This window comes from Carassius carassius, chromosome 7 (genome assembly GCF_963082965.1).
Source record: "Carassius carassius chromosome 7, fCarCar2.1, whole genome shotgun sequence".
NCBI classification, from domain to species: Eukaryota; Metazoa; Chordata; class Actinopteri; order Cypriniformes; family Cyprinidae; genus Carassius; species Carassius carassius.
The window spans coordinates 10,586,350-10,610,017 of record NC_081761.1 but is presented as its reverse complement, the minus strand read 5'-3'; the positions used below and the strand labels follow the sequence as shown (position 1 = coordinate 10,610,017).

Sequence of the window (23,668 nt, the reverse complement as noted above, 5' to 3'; positions counted from 1 at the left end):
TACATTCAGATGTTTGTTCTATGCTATAACTAGTAGTAAAGAGATATAGATGATCGCTACACGTGCTCAGTGTTGCAGCTTAAATTGAGGTGGCTACAGCCATCTGTCATGCCACATCAAATGTGTCAAAATGGTAATTAACAGAATTTAAAAGCTGAGATTTCATAATTTCATACAAATTTTATATAAAAAGTAACAAAGCCCAAAGCTTAATGTGATTACTGGGCTACAAATTATGTATGTGTATGTGTGTGTGTGTGTGTGTGTGTGTGTGTGTGTGTGTGTGTGTGTGTGTGTGTGTGTGTGTGTGTGTGTGTGTGTGTGCAAGTGAATGTAATGTAAATATAAAACAGCAGACAGGCTTACTGAAAATGCAATTTCATTCTCTGCCAACTATACATCTGTGGTATTCGGTAAAGCGATACATCATGATAATGAACATGCACAATATCATTATCGTGGGTACTTCAAAATACCAAGAATAATTATTTATTTAAAAATCATTCAAAATTATGAATGCATTTTAAGAATACTTTTCCCATCAACTGGTCACAATGCACAACACCACTGTTTTTGTGTGTACTCTGATGTGAACAAGAGATGCATCAGAGAGGTGTCTGCACTGTAATGTAAACAAGCACAGATGAGAAGGGCATGGCAGAACGTGTGCGATGCTCTGAATGAAAACACGTTCACTCTCTGGCCGTTTACACTTGTGTGTTTACGTTTTAAAATGAAAACGATCCTCATCTACACTGACGTTTTCACTGCGTTTCAGAAATAATCTCCATCTACACAACACAACCAAAAACTAATGACCATTCATGCAGGTCCAACCATAGATATGTATATGTAGATTCCCTATTATTTAGATGGCAGATGCATCTGTGTGTTTAGAGCGGTCGAATGAGGGTTCTACCCATGGTTCGTAGAGAAACTGCACAATGAAATTCCAGGACTTTAAAGGAATTAAGGACTAAAATCAGAGATCACAATATCATTATCTTTCAAATTCTAATAAATAAATGAATATGAAATTTTATTTTTTATGAATATATGATTCACCTGAAGAGTAAAAGCTTCATCATACACTTGGAAAGTTATGAGCTATCATGCTCGCAGACACTAGGGGTGTGACAGTACACTTAGCTCATGAGATGAGACAAAATACAGATACTTGGTTTACTAGAACAAGACAGTATTTTAATAAATAGTAAAGTAATCAAGTAATACTGATTATTGTGCCAATTGGGTAATCTGATATACTTTAGTAATAACGCAGATAACGCACACCGTTTTCACAAATAAATGTTAAGCAACCCAAACTCACAGCATATGCAGAGGAAGAGTTGGTGGACTGAGCTGCTGAGATGCAGACACGCTCCACGCTTGTAAATGATAACAGTGTAACACAAAGCGCGTCAGACTTTATATGTGTTCCAAAATGAAACCCAAACAAACTTCACATGCAATAAAAGACCGAACAATATAATGCTAGCACTATCAAAAGTTTTACCACAAAATCAACTTTTTATAGATATCGCAAGATACTCCTCAAGGAGTAATATCGCGAGATATATACAAGCAATTAATCGCAACATGAAAATTTTATACCGGCATATCCCTACTGCCATCAGGAGGTGTTTTTGGAGAAGTAGAAAAAGCAGTTTCCTAGTAAAAGCTGTACACAAAACAGCATTGCGTTCATGAAAGCTATTAGGAATTATATGAAAGATGAAATAAAAATTACACAAACTTTTCTGAAGACAGTCGGTTCATATAAAACACCAGCACCGCGTTTTGACTGTAACGTGCAGAGATCATGTTTATTCAATTAAGTCAAAGCCTTTTAGAAAATCTTTTGGTGGCGGTCACTGTTGATATTATGGCGAGCCGCCACTAATGAACCAGTGTATGGGAAATACTGATTTCGGTTCATCAAAATGAAGGTTGATTAAAATCAATTAATTAATACTGTCAACCCAGCCCTAGTCACTCTAGTACACTGGTATCGCTGAGTGGACCATTCTAAAATTCTCACACAGTCTCATGTTAGCATATAAATGTTTACATTTTGTAGCCAACACTTTCAAAACAGTATTTAAATGATTATGCTGTTGTCCATCAAACTTTCAATACTGTGCACACAAGTTTTGTACTCAAGTGACTACTCTGTACCTGATGTTAGTGACTGGTTCATGGTTCTCCTGCTCTGAATCAAACATGGCCTCAAAAAGTGAACCGTCCTCTGTTTCATCATCATCTTCCTTCAAATTCTCATTTACTGTGTCCACCACCATATCTGATGTCTGTTCATAATACTGAACAAGCTCTCTTAGTTCATTCAAACGCTTGTGCACCTCCTTAAGTTTCCTGCATTAAGTGACAAAACAGAAATAAAATACGCTGCATTACAAAAAATTACCAAAAAACAAAACGATCCAAAAAAAAATCAGTTCATCAATCAAATAAGATTAATAAAGAAACCTGAGTTTATCAGTAGGGTGGTTATCATCTATATGCGTGTAAGATGAGGAAGAGTTCTGCCTCACTGGACGTGGTCCATTTCCCTCTCTACCCAATACATAGGGACGCTCTGACATGCCCATGAGTGTCCCACGCTGACTGACACTCTGACCTGAAGAAACACAAATACATTATTTATTCAGTAACAGTACTTTTCATACAACTGCATCAAAAGGACTTAACACAACAACAGATTTACAGATCAGGCTTATTAAAAATAGAAAGGCTCATAGTAACAACATTTGCTGTGTGAGGGGGCTTACATGAACTGTTGTTAAGGGTCTGGTCTCTAAGGGAGTGTAGTTCCTGAAGGATCTTGTCCATGGTTTGCTTTTTGTCCTGTAGTTCCTGCAGTTTGGTGAGTTTAGTGCTGGAGGATGTTGATGCAGTAGTTAGTGGGGCAGAGGAGGGCAACTGACTCCTGGAATTATGGGTAGTGCGTGATCGGCACACCTCTCTTGAATGAGAGAGACATTCTGCCTGTCGTCGGTTGTCAGGGACCGTCTGAGACTGAGAGAGAAAAATAGAAATTTAGTTGTTAGGTTTTGTTTTATTAAGGAACAGAGAATTTTTTTTAAATGTCACAGTAGTTAAACATTAAATTGAATGCTACGCCATGTGATGTGGTTATATTATTTAGTTAGGACAATAGAACTTTTTTGGAACCACGTCATTCAACAATTGTTTTCACTCACAGATGTTGAAATGTCAAACTGCAACGCAGTCACTCTCTCTCTCTTTACATATAATATTATTCTATACCTAATATTTACCATATGAGATTTTAAAAGCCTAGAGCACAAAAAATAAATATTTCACATATTAACATACTTTTGTCTGTTGAATTCCAATGAAACTAAATTACACATCAATTTAAATAAATAAAAATCAGGCTTAGGTGTGTGTGTGTGTGTGTGCGTGTGTGTGTGTGTGTGTGTGTGCGTGTGTGTGTGTACCTGTGAATCATGCAGTTGGTTATGAAAGCGCTGGATAAGATCGTTGAGTTCATCATTGAGCTCTGAGGTAATGCTCCTTCCAGACACACTTCCAGTAGTCTCTGTAACAACTGTAATGCAAAAACAATGTCAAAAATAATGGAAACAATTCTAACTTCAAGCAGCATGAAGTAAATCTTTTCCCGCACCAGTGTCATCCATCACTGCTATGGCTTGTTCAGCGCTTTGCTGCATGGCCAGTAGTGCCACCTGACGGCCTTGTAGTGCTCTGAGTTGTTCCTGCTGTTCTAGCATCTTTTTTAGTAGATCATGCTGCTTTCTCATGTTCTCTAGCTCTTCTTTCTGTTCTCCACACACACCATGGCCCTGAGAAGGATAGAGAAAAATATCATGAGGACAAATTACTAGTATCAACCTGTGGAACTATGTAAAAACAACAACATGCTGAGGTTGCAGGTTGTTAGAGACATTACAGTCAGCTAATGCCTGGGCTCAACAATAGATTTTTTCTGCTGACCAAGGCCCAGGGTGTAAGAAAGTTTCAGGCCAGCCGACTCAACTGTCACTTTCAAGAACATATACAGGGTTTCTGCAGGGTTTAATCAGTCAAATTTAAGACTTTTTAAGACCTTTTTATGACTATTAGGATTTGAATTTATGACCTACACGAATTACGAGAAATAACTTCAGTCATTAAAATTTCCTTTCAAAAGTCTTTTTTTTATTATTGACTCATTGAAAGTAACAAGTTTTATTATTTAAAGAGTTATTCTATTATTTCTTAAGATTAAGAGACTGAAGCGTTCACCTTCTTTTTCTTTAGAATAACAAGAACACAGGAACACTTAACAATTGTAACATTGTAAATTAACAATTATTTTTTGGCATTACTTTCCAAAATAACAAGTGTTATTGGTGTTTGGTCACAGTATTCAACACCCACAGGCAGGCCGTAGCTGGGGTTTGCGGGGGCCCCGCTGAACGTTGTACCAGTGGGCCCTGTTTGAAATAGTTTAATTTGTATGTTCGTTCATTTTTATTTATTTTTATTATTTACACAATGTTTAATTTTTTTTTTAAGTTTAAGAGGTTTAAGTTTGTAGGTGTCCAGGTACAGAAACCGAATAATCAAATGTAAAATAGCACTGGATAGTCTTCAATGTAAAAATGAAATATACAATCAAACCAAAATTTATTCAGACACCTTGAACATTTTTCACATTATATCTGTTTATTTGCTATTGCTTCTAAAATGGTTATAAAATATGACAAGAACTTATAGTTAAACTGTGTCAGAACAAATTCGTCTTGATAATGCCATAACTTTTATAGAAATGTACGTAATGGATTACAATCAACCAAAACTAAAGACAACTGTTATTATGACTATATTTACACAACTATCAATACTTTGTTGACCAATTACCAAGCAATGCTTCATTTTGTTTTAGACTGTGGTGTGAAAAGGTTGCACTAGCAATTCAGAAAAAAAAACACATAAGCAATGCATGGTGCGTTATAAGGTGCTGAATAATTTTTGTTCCCAATTTTATATATAGATAGATAGATAAAACAATTATATCCATCTATTTCACTAGTAGTTCACTGTATGAAGATTCTTTGGGTATAATATGTCACAGTTTGCTTATACTCACTCACATAAATTTATTAGTGTCCTGTACCTACTAGTAAAATATGTATATCAAAAATTATATCTAGAGTCTGGATAATTTTTGGTTTGACTGTGCATAAATTCTTGTTAAAACTACAAAGTAATTCAGTCAAGAGCAGTGAGTGATTTTTCTTTCATTTTCTTGGATAAACATTACAGCAGCTAGTAGCTAAATTAGGCGCGGTCACTTTAAAAGACGATGAACGCATCTTTTTCCTCAACTGTTTACTTTTACTTAAGAAATAACTGACAAATAACTGAAAAAAAAAGTTTTTGAGCATACTTTCCAAGGCGGGTATTTTGACATATTTTGTATGTATTTGTCGGCACAAGAGCAAAAAGAAGCAAATTCGGTGTACAAGCGTTTTGAGACGCCTTTCTCTGCGTGAGCCCTGAACACCAGAACACCGTGGTACTGAATTGGGCTCTTTCACATCCTTTAGTTTTTTCAAAACTGCGATTAGTATTTGTTCGTTCATGTGCAAGAGGGACTGTCCGTGATACGCGGCTCTCTCTCCGCACCGAACACAGCGCGCGAATAACCAGCTACTCAGTTCAGCTTTTCTGCATCTTGTGTTTGGATGCTTGATACCAATTGTTAGCGACGGGCTTGAGCCAGCTACTAAACGCACCGTCTTCGAGCTAAAGATCGTTAAAGGTACAGTTTCCCATTGTGATAGCCAGGATGATTTCAATTAAGCTAAGCAGTGACTCAGTATGATACAGTATGTTCGGAGTTCGCGCGGGTTTCTGTGAAAGTCCTTCTGACAAGTCTGTATGCTGCCGCATGGACCTTGTAGTTCTGGAACACTGTGATATCAGTGTGATACCACCCAGATTCCTCATATAGAACTACAAAAGGCGAAACAAATGAATGCCGTTGCCGCTGCGAGCGCATTTTGATGGAAGAACAAATTAATGGACTAGCATATCAATTTAAGACGTGGCTAAATGTTTTTTATGACCTTGTGTGGAAAATCCGAATGTTTTTATGACTTTTTATGGCCTTTCATTCTTATTGCTAAATTTATGACTTTTTATGGCCCTGCGGAAACCCTGCATATACAAGAATTGATAAGGAGTTTAGTTACAAGGGGAACATTTTTCAGTTTCAAATTAGTGCAACCCTTTTATGTAACAGAAAAGAAAAGAACTAGCTTATGAAACCAGCCACAGGTTAGCAGGAAATATGCGTACTGTTGAGCCTGTGGTGCATAATCACATCACACAATTTAAAGACATTTGGTGAAGCAGTTATAAATGCACAGAATAAGCTGTTCTCCAAGTACTGAACCCCAAAATAGTCGGTCATGGACAAATAATAAAACTCTAAAGCACTTTTTTTCCTTGTGAGGCTTTTGGTCGATTCATCCTAAAACAAACTATATAATTCCAAGTAGGGCTCTGAACCTTGAGGGTTCAAGGAACGAAAATGAAAAGCAGAAACAAACTAAATTTTGACAGGAACAGAACCAGAAACAAAATCTAATTTTATAGTTCCGAACAGCATAGAAAATGGCCATTAACCAATTAATAACGTTATTGTATCATTCCATTTAATATCTGAAATATTTTACATTTGGCGCGGCTGACACAGAATAACATACGCTATTTGCGTCCAGTGGATATTCTCCAAAATGGCGCTATGCTGACATAGAGACGAATTGTTTAATAAAATCATTGTTGTTGTGTTCTCGTCACTTCATTAAATTCAGATTAAACCACCGATGGCAGATGGACTATTCCGACGACGTCTTTCATACTTTTCTGTGCTTTGACAGTGTAGTGCAGTGTACTTGGCAGTCAATGGGACAGTCACAAGCCTCCCGGTTTTCATCCAAAATATCTTAAATTGAGTTCCAAAGACTAACGAAGCTTTTACGGGTTTGGAACAACATGGGGTTAAGTGATTAAAGGGACACTTCACCCATTTGCATTTAGCTTTGTATTGTTAGAAACCCAGTCATATATTATAATGATCATGGATTTTCCCTTTATTTTTCCCTGAGATGGGAGAAATAAGGATTTAAGTGTTTTACTTCCTGCTTATTATGACGTAAAAATCGTCATTTTGCGTCATAATAAGCAGGAAGTCAAAATTCATTGAAAAGTGTAGAGACTACAGAGACTAGCTTATTATTATTCCAGGGGGTGGGACCCACTCACCCTACAGGCCTATTACAGATCAGTGGGTGGGACTAAACTTACAGAAACGAAAATGAAAATCCGCCATCTTGTTTGGAAGCCATGTAGCTAAGCTAACAAGCGCTTATGGAGTCAGATTTACGAGAATGGCTGGAGGAACAACTCATGATACGGAAGAAGAGGATTTTCTGTTGCTCGAAACAGATGTTCGTGGCTATCTATACGAGCCACAATATAGCGCAGAGCAGCTGAGGCTGATGGAGGAACAGGAGGCGGCGGCTGCAGCCGAGGCCGGAGACCTGCCTGTCGCGTCCGAGGAGCCCGGGCGTGCTCGAGCTGGTGCGGACTGGTGGTGGGTGTGCTCTCGTTGTGCGCCTACGGACACAGAGCTCGAGTCCGTCTGCTGCAAGAATTTCAAAGATGCCAATTTCTCCTCGAAGAAATGTCTGAGGCAGACAAGGACACGGATGTTTGCGTTGTGAACCATCCTAGTTTCGCCCCGCATATGGACAGAGGCGTCCTGGAGACATACTTCAGAATTCCGAAGGTAAACTGGAAACGCCAGCCGAAGCCTGCACAAATGGACGTCTAACTGTAAAATAAGTGTTTCAATTTTATTTATTATTCATTTCGTGAAATGTACACAATTTCTTCAAGCATTATTATCACGAAATGATTCCCGGTTAATAAGTTACGTAACGTCAACTGTAAACTGTTTGTGCAGTACCTTTTTTAATGCACAAAAAGCTTACTGTGGCATTGTTTACTACTGTGGCACGTAAATACCATACATCGCTAACTGTGTCCTCAATGTCTTGTAGACAATATCGCCTAACAGCCTAACAGCGGTGTTCTGGATTAGTGGGAGTGGCTTGTGGAGCTGTGCAAATGTGTTGCATTGTGGGAGTTGTGGTTTTACATACAAATGAGCCCTAAAGTTACTTTCTGTAATAACTCGGTCAAAAAGGCACCAAATTGGAAAGTTTTAATAGATTTCGACTACATATATGACCCACTTTCAATGAAGATCAATGTTCCCACAGGTGAAATGCTCCTTTAATGACAAAATGTTCATTTTGGGGTGGAGTAAAAAAACACCAGCAAAAGAGTCAGTTATAAAACACTACACCAATGACCTTCAATGACAAACTAGAAAAACAGGTCAAACAAGAAAAATGAATAAATATAAAACAAATTTCCTATCTGTTAAGAGGAATCAACAATCCATGTAGCCAACTACGCTTACAAAGCATGAGCTCTAGATTCCAACTTGCATGCCTGTTGCATCCTGATCAATGTTCTGTTCAGGCATCACAAGAAGAGTAGGGGCCTTTGTGAGTACTCACAGTGGCACTGGAGGCTTCAGAGCGTGGCTCCAGGTTCAGAGACGTGCTCTCGGCCACTGAGCCTGAACCCACTGCAGAGTCCAATGTGGCACCTTCATCATCATCCTCATTTTCCCTCGCCTGTAAAGCGTAGGGAGGAGGGGCAGGGCTCAGAACAGACCCAATTTAGAAGCTGCACACACTTGCAAATACTGCTACATTTGGGTATTTATACAAAGGAGTAAACCAAACAAAGGCAACAGCTCAACACAAAGAACCTGGAAAATATTAATTTTTCATTGAGCTTTTCACTCAAAAATGTATGTACACAGCGAGCGAGGTCACACTGAAGTGCAAAAACAAGCTGAGGGGAAGAAAGACGACATGTTGACCTAGATTTGAGTTACATTTATCAAGCCTATGCCACAAAAAACAAAGCCTAACACTGCATATCAGTGGTATGATTCAGGTTACTGAGAGATTGCTGATAAATTTTGTGTAATCTGACAATAGATCTAGAATTAATCACAATTACTCTGATTGTTTTGTAGTTAAATGTGTAAATGTATTATTTTAAAGAAAAAATCCAAATAAAATGTGCAATTATAAGCTTCAACAATTTTGTGTGGATAACACTCAATGTACATATATGTACTAGTGTTGTCAAAAGAACTGGTATTTCGGTACCAAGTCGGTACAAAAAAAAAATGGAAACGTTACGGTACCAGGTTTTCTTAAGTACCGTTCGTACTGAGGACCCGGTCAACCCGGTTTCTTGAAGCACTATCCGAAAAATTTCCTCTTCCAGTGTTGTCAAGTCCAGGGTTTTCCCGTGGAACTGGGCTACTTTAACACTGTTGCAACGTTTTGTTAGTTTGATGTGTTTCCTACTTTTGAGGTCGCCTCTGCTTTTATGAAGAGGTTGCCAGGTTTTCACAACAAGGGGTCCTCCGTTAAAAATTGTGTTCCGGGGTTCAACCCGCGGACATGAAAAACAACCCAAAATATGTGATATTTAGCTCCTGGAATGTGAATTTTACCAGCGGAACCATGCCAAAACACGTGTACTTTAACCCCGGAACACAATTTTTAACGGAGGACCCCTTGTTGTGAAAACCTGGCAACCTCTTCATAAAAGCAGAGGCGACCTCAAAAGTAGGAAACACATCAAACTAACAAAACACCCCGATCAAGTTCAAGCAGGTAAGTTTCGATTATATTATTTATATTCAGAGCTTTGGTTATGAATATTATCCCATATTTTAATTTGAATGTCAGATAGAAATAAACCAAGTCCAAAGTCCAAATAATACCAAAGTCCTTTTAAAGCCCAATTTATATTTCTGTGTCGAACGTAGCCGTAGCTACACCATAGGTTATGTGTAGTACAGCGTTGCCTGACGTGCACCACTACAAAAATCTAACAGCGTGTCAACACTACGCGGACCACAAGGGCTGTGATTGGTATGCAAGAACCCCTATCTCCAAATGTACTTAAGTTTTGAGTGTTTTATGTGCATTTCAATATATTTTAATGTTATACCTTCTTATATAAAATAAAACAAAGCAAATAACAAGTGTCTTATTTATTATACTACATAGCATTATACGTCACTAGTTGTCCACGACCAACAATGTTGATCTGCCGTGGTACAAGTCCTTGTGGAGATGGAAAAAATGCCATCTTCACCTGTTCCATTGTTGTCTACTTTTGTAGTTTTAAAAAATGATTTAATGACTTAATATTTATTTGCCGCCATCATGGCTATAATGCTTCTCTGACTAGCTGCTTCTTCTTCAGCTTTTGCCATGGTCTGAGATGTTACACAAGCAACATGCCCGTGGACACTGCAGACTAGCGGTTTGCATATGTACTGCAAGTCGATGCGGACAACGATGCAGAATTATAAATGAAAACTGCCGTATAGCCTACGGTGTAAAGGCTATGGCGCAGGTCCCGACGCAGAAGTATAAATTAGCCTTAAGTCAAGTCATGTCACTCGGCAGCCATCTTTGAAACACCTCTTAATGAACAACATTCATTAATGTTTGTGAATGTTATTTAATACAAACACTTGATCACTGATGTTTGTTCATTGTGCATTAAATCATTTTAACAGACTGAACAACAATCAATCCAACATCCTTTCTTCTCTCATGACATATCAAAATGACAGAAATCAATGTCAAACTAAATATGCTTCTGCTTTCTGTCAAGGTTCCATATTTCTCAAACTAGAAAATGCAAACACTAAGCTATATAACCTGCAATTTTCCCCACACTTTGTCATCATCTTGTTTTTGCAGCTATTATACTGTTGCAGCACTCTGATGGCCTTCTGATTTATGTACAAATTTAGTTGTTTTACTCATGATTGATATTTACATACTTGTCGGGTTTTAATAACCTCTTTCTCATTTTTTTTTTTAAGAAAACCACAAATAAAATACCTCTACCTGACAAATTTACTTGTAATAGAGGTCTAAGAAATCACACCTGTCTGTGTTACACCGTTAAACAATCACAAGCATAAACTAGGGCTGGGCGATATATCGAATATTAGCGATAATATATATAAATAAATAATTTTGACGACGATGTAAAATTAGAAAATATCTGGAATATCGAATATTTCAAATTCAAGCATACTTTCCCAAAAGAACGCGTCGAACGTTCAAAAAAGGAACATGTAACTGCGGACTGCTCTACACGCCTCTACTACGAGAGCTTTCATGAGTGTGGTTGCCAATCCCCCAATCAGAGCTTTGCTGTTACAATGATACATTTTCTTCCCGGTGTTTGCTTATTTAAAGCAATCTGGCAACCATGCTTACTCCTCATTGCGGAAGCGCTGCCATTGATGATCTGAAAACACTCACAAGCTGGAGTTTAGTTATCTAATGAAAGCGTCATTCAGCCGGTCTGTGTTCTGTCATGCGATCTCTACTGTATTGTTTGAGACTGTGATCGCTGAATAAATGCACTTACTCGTCCGCTGATGTTTGAATAGAGAAGCATAGACTATGCCCATTTGGAATTACTATTTAGGAATTTCACTGTTATATTTACCAGTTTTCATAATATAGACAGAGAGAGTGCAAAAGTCTTTGGTATTCATTTATATATAGCTATGTGCTTCAGCAACTAGCTCCCCATCTAAGAGGGTTTTTAAGTGTCAGTGGGAACAAAGTTTCATGTCACAGAGCTTCTCTTAAAACCGCAGACAGTTGACAGACTTATGTTCTTATCTAAAAAAAAAAACGTGTACATTTTTTTAAATAAAATAATTATCCCAGTTGCATAGTTTAAATTGTGAATTGCATGCACTAAAAAGTTGACAGAATGCACTTTCTGTACTTGTTTTGCACTAGTTACATATAGGCCTATGTGTTCATTTAATAAAAAGCAGTAAGTGATCACTTGGTTCAGATTTTTTTTTACATTTGCTTAAATTTAATTTAAACTTTTTTTTTTTTTTTAAATGGGAAAAAGAAAATCATGTTTTTTTTTTTAATAAATGCAAATGCAAACATATTGAGATATATATTGAATATTGTAAACAATATTGAGATATAATTTTTTAATATATATTGCCTAGCCCTAGCATAAACACAGAAAGTCCTATTTTGGATATTTAGGCAGTAGTCACGAGTCCTTGAACAGTGTTGCAGTTTATTAATTCACAAATAATGTTTCCATCCTAAAAAGCAGAGATAATAAGAACTATAAGAAGATTAAGATTATTTGCATGACCATTTCTTAAGTATGTCAGATGGATATTTAGAATATCATCAACCACTGAAAATCCTACAGTACCGGAAATTGTTGTTATATTCATCTGAGCAAGGATTTATACAACATAAACAAAAGAAAGAAAAGTACTTGTGTATAAATGTCATAAAAGGGCATATAAAACACAACAAGAACTTTCTAAAGACCTGAGAGAGAAATACTGACCAACATCTTCTGAAGAAAACGCAGGTAAGACTTCTCCTGTTCTTTCAAGTGAGTGATAAGAAGGGAGAGACGTTCCACATTTGCAGGTACATCGTTCTTTTCCACCAGGTCGTCTCTCATGGATGTGGCCTTCCCGATGTATTCACGAATTTGCACCAGTTTGCTGACCACCTGAATGAAGAAACTGTGTGAGTGAACAGAGGTGCACAAGCAGAAAAGGAAATAAAACAATCTAATAGAAAGGCAAAAAGACTGAGAAATAGATTGAAAAGATAACAGGAGGTGGAAAGAGAGACAGAGAAGAGCAGAGAAAGAGACCGAGGTAGAGCTCTCACACGGACAGTGGCATATTTTTAAACTGGCCTAAATTCTGAGTGCACACTGACACATCTGTGCTCCAGTTTTTGCTCCGCAACAACAGGAGGGAATGTTCTAATGAACTTTTAATATTTCAAAGAAGATCATTCTAAAGTATTTTACAAACAGCCTTCTTATTTTGTATAGGCAGTGTAATAATAGTTCACATTAATAATACTTGAAGCTTGATGGTTTCAGACTAATGAGGGAGAAGAGACTTGTAGAGGTTAAATAAATAAAAAGAGTTTTTAAATTGAATCTAGATTGTTAATGGTGCATCGAAAGTGTACATAGTGTTTACATAAATACCTTACAAAGCATTTATGTGTCACAAGTAGGGCGTTCAGGTTGCTTTTAATAAATTTGAGTTCTTGATCATAATAAAATAATCAATTGCATTTTGTCTGTGTCTATTAATCAGCAAAATACCGTAAGTGGCGCATTCCATGGATAAGAATCCATGAAAAGCATTAGGCTATTAGACCATTCAAGGCTGCATGAAATATTACAATTATTTAGAAAATACAATGAAGAATAATGCAGTTGTGAATTCACAAAGGCTGCGATTCAGTTAGCAAATATATGCACTGCAGGTTTAATATGCCCTTTATTTATATGAATTTAATTGTGACTTTCCTTAGTTGTCTGTTATAAACATCAAAATTAAAAGAAATATATCAGTCTGTGTGTAATGAATGAATATAATATACAAGTTTCACTTTTTGAATAGAATTAGTGAAATCAACTTTTTGATGATATTCTAATTATATGACCAGCACCTGTATGCCAACAAAAGAGAATTCATTGTTATCTTTCTAAACATGTTAACTGTTCATCGCGACTTCAAAATAAAAGTTGAAAGAGTGGAAAGAGGATTTTAGACTGAAAACATTCATTTGTTACATTCAACAACAACAAAAACAACAACATCAGCTTGTTTTGTGTATCATACATCACATGCGCAAAACTTTCCAGTTTTGGTTTTATCTCTGATCAAATTTTTCAAATTATTATTAAACGGATAATAATTTGGAATACAATGGTCCATGTAAACACACCTAATGACAAATGCACATGCACAAACCTAGAGACAGGGCTCCAGACTAACATTTCCTCATATGTTCCTGTGGCTCAGGTGGTAGAGCATTGCGTTAGCAGTGCAATGTTGTGGGTTTGATTCCCAGGGAACACGTTAGGTAAAAAAAAAAATGGTAGCCTGAATGCACTGTGGTCCCTATCATACACCCGGCGCAATGCGACGCAAGATGCAGCGCAAGTGTGTTTGCTAGTTTCAGTCCAGCGCCGTTCGCATTTTCCCATCCAGCGCCACGTCGTTTTAATTAGCAAATGCATTTGCGGCCATTTGTGCGCCCATGGGCGTGCTAGTCTAAAAAAAGAGGTGTGTTCAGGTGCATTGCTATTTTAAGGAGCTGAAAATAGACTGCGCCATAGACCAACTCAAACCTGGTCTAAAGTCTGACATCAATGGCGCAATATTTACATAGATACAAAAGGATTACAGTGTAAAAGAATATTATTGTGTACGCTATATAAATATACAAATGTAATGATGGATAGTCATTGCGTCTATTAGAATTAGGCTACCTATTTGCAATTCAGCCTATTACTACTTATAATGATGAATGAAATTGGCTAATTAATTGAACAATCATGTCAATACACACACATATATATATTAACTGACTCATCGCACAGAGCTTTGGTGGATTCCTGCTTGTCCCGTACCAAAATGTATTTTCGATGCTTCAACAAATTCTAACTGACCCTCTGATGTCACATGGACTACTTTGATGTTTTTATTACCTTTCTGGACAAGGACAGTATACCGTAGTAGTAGTGCAAAACAAGTACAGAAAGTATATTCTGTCAACTTCTTTACTGCATGCAATACACAATTTAAACTATCCAACTGGGGAAATAGCTAAACTGGGATAAGCATTTTTTTTTACACGTTTTATTAGTTAAGAACACGTTTGTCAACTGTAAATTAAAATTTTACATGAGTTTTTGTTCTCCACAAAGTATATTTTGTTCATCCCATAAAAAAATAACATTCAAACTGGACCATCTTATAGCTTTAAAGTGCTGGAAATAGTTGTGTGAAATGCTTGAAAGTTATCGAAAAGTGCTTGAATTTCTCTCTCAAAAGGTTGCACAAACACTGAAATTAATGATATAATGCATTGGACTATTTCTACCCCAACACCATCGTTACAGTTAGCGTTACGCTTCTGGTTTCCTGACATATGTCAGAGCTGTTTATAACAGAGATTTCTGTGCAGCGTTTGAATGATTTTAACTATATCTCGCAGTAACTATATCATTGTATGCTGAATTTAAACTCTTCTCAATGGATCTCGCAGCACTGTTGCATCTGTTCAGTAACAGTGTTCCGAAATCAAATTTGGCTCCAGAGTAAAGCTGTTTTAAGCTCGGACAAATCTGTTTGCGTTGCGATCACAGTTTGCCATTTGATATTTCTCAAATGCAACAGAAATGGCAGAGCTTATGAGTTGGGCAACGCGGTGGTCGCGCCAGAAAATTTGGTTTTTGGTCGCAGTCTGGAGCCCTGTAGAGACAATATTAAGACATTATAAAGACATTTAACTTTAAATTACCTGACTGCTGTCAATGCTAAGCTCTGCTTTTTCATCCTCCAATCCAAACTGCTGGGCTCTGTCTAGACTAAAAGGCTCTTTAACAACTGCTGGCACTGGGGCAAACAGTTCTTTCCCAGGACTCTGTTTCTTGGGTTCCTTGCCCCCAGGTGTAGAAGAAGTGGATGCAGTGGGCTCTTTGCTTTTATTAGTGTTGAGGTGAATTGGCAGGAAGTTGAATGGTTTCTTGGACTCAGTTGACAGCTGTCTCTGATTATTGGCTGCAGTGACTCGACCTTGAGAGTCACTGCCAATACTTCTCTGTAGGGGTGAAAGGAGATATTTTGGTTTACCAAATGATGTTACTGACATTTGCATTTCCTTTCAAAGCTGACCTGAATTTGACAGTTATCTATTTGATAGTGAGTATTTGAGTTTAAGTGTTTGCTTCTGGGGATTTGGTTCAGAACTAGTTCAAATCCATGATCTTCCTGTCTTGAAACAGTAGGAAGCCCAGAACTTCAGCCAGAATCAATGAGTCAGGAAAGTGTGCTACAAACCTGATCCTGGTTGTAAAGTCCCACTCACCTCATCTAGATCTGTGAAGTTTATGACCTGCCGGAGTCTGTCGAGCTCAGCCTGGTCAGGCACAGACATTTGAGTGCTGTACTTCACATAAGGGAAGGAATGGGGCGTGCGTGCCCTCCGTCGTCCTGCTCCAGGAGTGGACTCTGGAGAAATGTCATTGGTTAGCCGGCCCTCTGACACAGCAGAGAACTTCTTCCTGTTCTTCTCAGAGGAGCGGTTTGCCTTCTTCTGCTGCACTCCCCAATCCTGAGAGAATAGCGTATCAACATTAGCAAACTATGATAGCACAGTTTAATGAGGTTTTGCTAAAGCTTTACTGTTTAATGCAACTGAGCATTAAATGAACATCAGCTCACAAGCCTAAAATATAGAGAAAAGAGTCATAAAACCCAGAAACAATTCCCTTCTGGTTCCATCATACAGTCTTTAAAGGGTTAGTTCACCCAAAAAATGAAAATTAGCCCATAAATTACTCACCCTCAAGGCATCCTAGGTGTATATTACTTTCTTCTTTCAGACAAATCTAGTCGGAGGTATCTAAAAAAATTGTCTTTGATCTTTCAAGCTGTTTAATGGCACTAAGCGGGTGTTGCAGTGCATCAGTCCAAAACAAGTTAAATAAAAAGCGTCCATCCATAATAAAAAGTGTCTATGTCAGCTAAGTGTTTAGGGTTTAAAATGTATAAAAGCTGTGTTAATACCTAAGACTCATGACTTTAAAAGGTCACAGAGCTTTTTTCTGCAATACTCCAGAAAGTAAACAGAGTAACCTATTGACTTTTTGTAGAGGGAACCAGAGTGATGCTAATTCCAGGTTGGCCTACAAACATACTTCATCCTTGCCACACTCTTATGATTCTGTTATGCAGAAGTATCAGTGCCACTTAATCATACCATATTGTTGAGTCTGTCATCTAAGCTTCCATTGGTGATGCTCCAGTTGTGCAGCTCCTGCTCATCTGTGCCTTCTTCAAATGGTGTGCCGCCCGTCGCCATCATGAACAATCGGAACCTGCAGAAAACCACCAAATGAACACTTACACAAACCTCACCTAAATAAATGCATAACCCCAAAATTTTTTTTTTCTGAAAATTCATACACGGTGCAGCCACACAGCTTCTTGATGTGACAGTTTCATTTGAGGGGCCGAGGTTTGTTTGACCAGCTGCCAAGCAAAATATAACATGCCACATGGAGCATGCTAACTACAGCCCCAACTAGGGATGTTCATTTCAGTTATTTTTCCTAACCAACAACCAACGCTCGTTAACTGATTATTAACTGTTAACCAATAATATTATTTTAAATTAGAATTTAATTTAATCAGAAAGGATAAGTGTCTGTGACCCAATAAAAATATTAACATTTGTTTCCCTCAGAGATTAATTTTACATGCCAAAAAGCAGAAAACAACAGAACATGAGGATTCACATGGTCATCATATCACATCACGCACCTGGCAGCACTTCTGCAAGTGGAGAAAAACATAATAAAGCTAGGCTATACACATACATATTATGAATAATTAGGTCTGTGCAATATTTTTACTTAAATAATAAATTAAGAAAATGAATGAAAAACACAGTTTCAGTTCATTTTTGTGCTGCGCAAAAGGAAACCAGACAGCAGACAGCGGCATCCTATTTTTCTTTAGGCTTATGTTACGCACAACGATTTGATTTTATTGTGAATGTACACAAATAAAAGCAAACAGTTTACAATTCCGATTATCTTTATGACTAAAAGGAGTAGTTGCTTCCACTGTTTATGACTAAAAGGAGAAGTTGCTTCCACTGTTAAAGAAAAAAATTCAAGTGATTGCGCTGGCACCGCATGCGCACACACAGTTATGCTTTGCTACCTTGACAATGCAGTCTGTTCATTAACATAATAAAATACAGTCAGTCAAACATTTGAAAAAAAATAAAAAAAAAACACACTGCTTAGTTTAAATATGTAGTAAAATCTGTGCCTTTAAGTGTTATCACCATAATACCGCCGTGATGTTATGCAAAACATTTTGTTTTAAGTGGAAATTGGAACGCGAGTGAAGTAGGCTACATAATAGCCTAAATAATAATTTGACATTAAAATACATCGTGAATAAGGAAAGATTTCATTTTGTGTCGAATGAGAGACCCAACGTTGGTTTCAGATTCGTTTTAGCCTAGATTAATTCGTTTTGGCTTGTCCTTTATATTGCTAAAACTTCTGAAAGGCCTATTTTTAATTCTTGTTATTTTCTAAAAACTGTTAATTGAAAGGATTTGTTGTGGAGTGAGGTGAACTAAAATAGCCTAGCTATGTTTACAGTTTATTATAATGTTTGTAAACATTTGGCATTAGGCCAACTTATTATACATGACTTATACGTATATACTTATGTTTGGCTTTTTTCTCTCTAAAAAACTATGTATATATATACATATATACATATACATATATATATATATATATATATATATATATATATATATGTGTGTGTGTGTGTGTGTGTGTGTGTGTGTGTGTGTGTGTGTAGCATATTTTAACCATGCAACAAACCTTTTTAAATATTTTGATAAATTACTGAAAATAAATAAATAAATAAATGACTTTTTAAACCATTTAACTGATTGTATTAATCGTCAAAATTCTGAATGGTGGGTTAATGGTTAACTGGTTAAAATGAACATCCCTAACCCCAACCGATATATCATTCTGCAGATTTTAATCAGCCGATATATGTCTGCTGCAGATATATTGGTATCAGGGAATATGCCACCGATATTTTTTACAGTATATAAAACACAGATAAAATGCCTGTAAATGGTGTAATTACATAGTTTTTTTTTCAGCAGAGTGCGCTCCCTTGTTTGCTACTGGCAACCTGGATGAATCGCTTTAAAGAGGTCATATGATGCGATTTAAATTTTTCCTTTCTCTTTGGAGTGTTACAGTCTCTTGGTGCATAAAGAAGATCTGTAAAGTTGCAAGGACTTAAGTCTCAAATCCAAAGATATTCTTTAGAAAAGTTAAGACTTGTCCATGCCCTCCTAAAACGCCTTGTTCTAACACATCCCCACGTCAACGTCACTGTGTGGGAAGATTTGCATATCACCGCCCAAATAATCAAGCAAAGAAGAAAGGTGTGACGTTTATTCTCGGTGTGCCATGTTGTGGAAATGCTGTGTGTTTCATTGTGAAATCAAAACTACTTTGTTTGGCCTTCCAAAAGTCATGCCTAGAGCTGATCCGTGCTGGTCGCTGAGGAAAGATATCAACTTTGTGCTGTGGATCGCCGGATCGGCTTTCACTGTGGACAAAGAATAGTCAAGCCCGGGGTCGTCACATGTGGTTGCCGCAAGCACATCGGCCGCTCCGCTGGGCAAAACACGTGCAAGCAGCTGTGAGTGACAGTGTACATTCATACGTTCATAATGTACAAATTAAGCTTCTAATGTGATTTAAACTTTAAAAATACATCAAAATAGAAACAACACGAAGTATTAATTGATTTTGTTCCTTAACCTATGATTTAACTACAATGAGGGAACAAATTAATAAATCAAACAAATTCTTAATTCATGGCCATGAAATCTTTCATTTGTGAAATCCTTCCTGCATCTTTACCACAGTAAGACACGTGAAAACATTGATAAAAAGTGAATGAAAATAAAGTAACCTGCGAAAGTAGAGGGTTAGACGGTGAGAATTTAGGAAAAGAAACAATGGCTCAATAGCCTATTATTTAATTTGTGAAAATTCGTGACCAACTGGCACAGCGTAAATGTAGGATATATGGGCTCAAACACATTTAAAAAGCATGGTCGCAATGTAACATTTTCCAGGGAGCAGGGCTTACCGATATGTCAATTGAATTGAAAAAAAGTTGAATAAATGTCAAATTTATTGTTCAGTGCACTGATGTCAGACTCATTTTGGATAACAAAGTTTGTATAATGCCCAACCTTCATTACATATCTTTGTCACGTGATTATAAGGGTGTGAACACCACATTTGAGTGATCACTGCAAAAAATGTGTTTATAAATATATAGTGTCCAAACTTCTGACTGGTAATGTACTATAATATAATATACAAACAAAGAATATCTGCCTTTTTTACTCCCTAATATCGGTATCATAAAATAAAATGTTTTGACATAACTTAAGTATTCAGTATTGTATTGAATCCACTTAACCTTAACTTTACATGGTTTTCCAAAAGTACAACAATGACACGACCATAGTAACTTATATGTAACTTAACAGTTAACGTCATATAACATTACGTATAACTTACATATAATATAAACACATTACTACTTTTAATGTTCAAAATGGCGTTAGACTGTTACCTAAACGTAACTTACTTTTCAAAAACGATGTCTGTGCTCTTTGTTCTCCGAGAACTGTGCACTGAGGTCTGTTTGTGGTCTTATAATCTGCTCGTTTGTGAGAGAAGATTCCGTTAAAACGGTTAACCCGGTCAACCCGCTCAGTTTCCAGGCGAACTGTCAACACTCGCGTCTCTCTTACAGGTGCTTTCACCTGTGCAGGTGAAACTGTGCTGAATACGTTTAGAGTAACGTTAGTTTACGATATTATTGTTGTTTTAAAGACAGACATAAAAATCATTACAGGCATAAAATCATTGTGCATAATAACTGACAGAGACTTTAACAGGCGCGTGAAAGCTTTTTGATCGGTCACCATAGAAACCTCTGGCACGAGCCTTGGAACTGTAAGGTAAGGTTAGTTCCCGCGAAACCTCGCGGCTTGGAGATATAAACACAATATGAGTCACAACAACAAAACCAAATATCTCAAGTCTGATTAATATTTTTATAATGAAGATAGGGAGATTAGAAGCTAAATCACACATCAGCTCAATAGTGTGTTATTTTATATTGACATAGAGCTTGGTGTTCTTAAACTTGTCAACCTGACACATAGGCATCTGACCGGTGCATCATTCTCTCACATAATGCGATCCACTTGGTCCACCTTCAAGCGTCCCAGATCAAATTGTCCAATTTAAAATGTTTTCCATAGTAATAAAACGAGAGCAAAACGTTCACATTTGAGTCGTATTTCACTCCGAGATACGAAATATGCTGATATTTCTTGAAATAACTTTGAATGTCTTTAGTGAGTGAGCTAACGTTAGCAAGCTAACGTTAACAGAAGTTGAGAGAAAAACAACTGAAAGAGCACAGCTAGCAGGTTGTTTTACTCAGTAATCGGGAAACATACCTTGAACGCTGAGGCAACCTATTACTGCAACATGAAAATAATTATCATATGTAGTTTATTAAAATCCCAGATAAAGTGTCAATGCGTAATGTGCCATCCACTCGGAGTGACCGCCTCTCCAGTCGCGGCCATCTTTAGCCCATATCCAAACAAACAGGCGAAAGGATACCACTCTCGTTTTCATTGAACAGACATTTATTGTTGATTTCCTTTTTATTTGTTCTATATTTTGACATTAAAAGTTGTATGTTTATCTTTTAAGATTGATATCATTAAATGGGTTAAGCTAGCTAACAAACGCAGGCCTCAAAAGTGTGGCACTATTTTACTTCTCGGATGCGTTTGGAACAGTTGGAGAAGTTATGCGCAATCTCTTAAAAGTACAGATGCGGAGAAATGTGAGTGATGGAATGGTGATGAGTTTAAATACTTCAAATAAATGAAAAACGAAATATTTCTGTTTAATGGATTATATTTCAAAATAACGTGATATTATGTAATGAAACATGTACACATAGGCCTAACCAAATTGTTAACGTGGGAAATATTTCCAAGGACAAAACCCCCTAGTAGGCTATAATAACAATAGTTTATACTTTGAAAAATGCATGTCCAGCTTGTTTTTACATAGGATAAGACATATAAAGACTTTCTCTTCATGTCACATAAATTTACAGGGCCTGGGAGATTTTTTATCTTAATAATTTTTCGTTGTGCTCTTTATCATAAGCACTCTTGGTAGGTTATGCTGATGAATCTATATATTTGACCATAAATTTATGAAAAAAAGACAAAACGTTTGGAGCTGTTGTTTTGTAGCACTATGTCACTTGGAGAATGATGAAACATGCTGGTTCAAACAGACTACTTGTTAGTATAGCATGAGGATAAGCATACATTCAGAAACGCATAAATGCAATATAATGGGAAACAATAAAGTAAGTGTTTGGTGACGCTTTGTTTTAAGGTCATTAGATACTTTACTTTAAGGTAATTCATTAAATAAGTACTGAGAAATATCAGTTAACAACACATACTATTATGGTTTTGGTTTAGGATTAGTTTCATGTAATTATGCATAATTTACTGTTAGTGCTATAGCAAGTACATATAACTTGTAAAAAGGATACTGTAAAATAAAGTGTTACAATGTTCTTAGGCTTATTTTTCACTGACATTTATGCTTTCATTTGCCTACCCATTTTAAACATACCTGCACGAGTGTTCATCAAGGAATGATATCCTTTTTGAAAAGATGCGTTTATGTATTTTTACTGTTAGACATATTTCTACTGAAATAGCTGAGCTTGGTGCTGTTTGCACAACTACTGAATATGAAGCATGATATATTATTGATCAATAGCAGACTGTTGATATCATGCAGTGAGCATTTTCTCAGTGCAATTCAATAAGCAAATACTGTGAGTTATGATCATTCCTTTGAGATATTGACACATGCAAACACATGCCCTGTATAATATCATTCCTGCCCTCAGGCTCTTTACACACACCGTAAGAAATACTTAAACTCTAGTGTAAAAGTTACAATGTTATTAGATTTTCTGCAGGGTTTCCTGGAACAAAGTATGTCAACATGGTCTCTAAATGTAGATGTCTTATCAGCTATGCTTTAAAGTTGAAAATATAACTTCTACCTGATATCGTTTACTTTTTAATACATTTTATTAAAAAAAAAGTCTTTAATAATTTTGCTTAACCCAAAGAAACTCCAAATAACTATTAATACTTAATACAGTTTATTTTGCTTTCCTTTTTCCCCATTTTTTATATTAAAAAAATGTGGAAATACAAAAACATAAAAATAGCTAAATAAAATGAGCAACCCTTACACGCAAGAAAACTTGGGCTAATATTAGAATTTACAAAGACTACATATTATATAAAAATATAAAATATATTTTGTTCGTAACCGTACTGTAACTTGTCAGTAGTATTCCACTCCTCCAATCACTTCGCATTTCCAATTATGTCCACTAGATGTCTCTCTCGTTCCATTTACACTGAAACGTTTTAGCTTTAACCACAAGGTGGCACAATAGGTTGAAGTGATAGTCCACTTCCAAAAAAATTATAATAAAATTGTCATCTTTTACTCTGCTGCTCTGCCTCATGCCGTTTCAAACCTGCATGACTTACTTTCTTCTCTAGAACACAAAAGAAGATATTTTTGAAAATTGTTGCTTTGGTTCTCACTGACTTACTGCAGTACAAAAAAATACAATAGAGGTCAATGGGAAACGTTTTTCATTTTTGGGCAGGCTATC

General features: G+C 36.7%; 1 protein-coding gene across 8 annotated transcripts in view; it reads right to left on the bottom strand.

Annotated features, from left to right (window-relative positions):
* The window catches only part of LOC132143516 (pericentriolar material 1 protein-like), a 38,517-nt gene extending 16,988 nt beyond the window's left edge, over positions 1-21,529 (bottom strand). For 5 of the 8 annotated variants that reach the window (XM_059553790.1, XM_059553794.1, XM_059553796.1 and 2 more), the window contains exons 1-11: positions 21,384-21,529; positions 17,040-17,157; positions 16,146-16,391; positions 15,579-15,878; positions 12,583-12,753; positions 8,646-8,765; positions 3,671-3,848; positions 3,483-3,592; positions 2,790-3,036; positions 2,488-2,638; positions 2,179-2,373 (exon numbers count right to left, since the gene is read on the bottom strand). In XM_059553790.1, coding sequence (XP_059409773.1) covers positions 2,179-2,373; positions 2,488-2,638; positions 2,790-3,036; positions 3,483-3,592; positions 3,671-3,848; positions 8,646-8,765; positions 12,583-12,753; positions 15,579-15,878; positions 16,146-16,391; positions 17,040-17,144 — 1,823 coding nt within the window. In that variant the 5' untranslated portion in view covers positions 17,145-17,157; positions 21,384-21,529. Of the gene's footprint in view, positions 1-2,178; positions 2,374-2,487; positions 2,639-2,789; positions 3,037-3,482; positions 3,593-3,670; positions 3,849-8,645; positions 8,766-12,582; positions 12,754-15,578; positions 15,879-16,145; positions 16,392-17,039; positions 17,158-20,500; positions 20,804-21,383 lie in introns of those variants that run through there. The other 3 variants (XM_059553791.1, XM_059553797.1, XM_059553795.1) reach the window with 3 other exon arrangements.
* Positions 21,530-23,668: the final 2,139 nt, after the last annotated feature.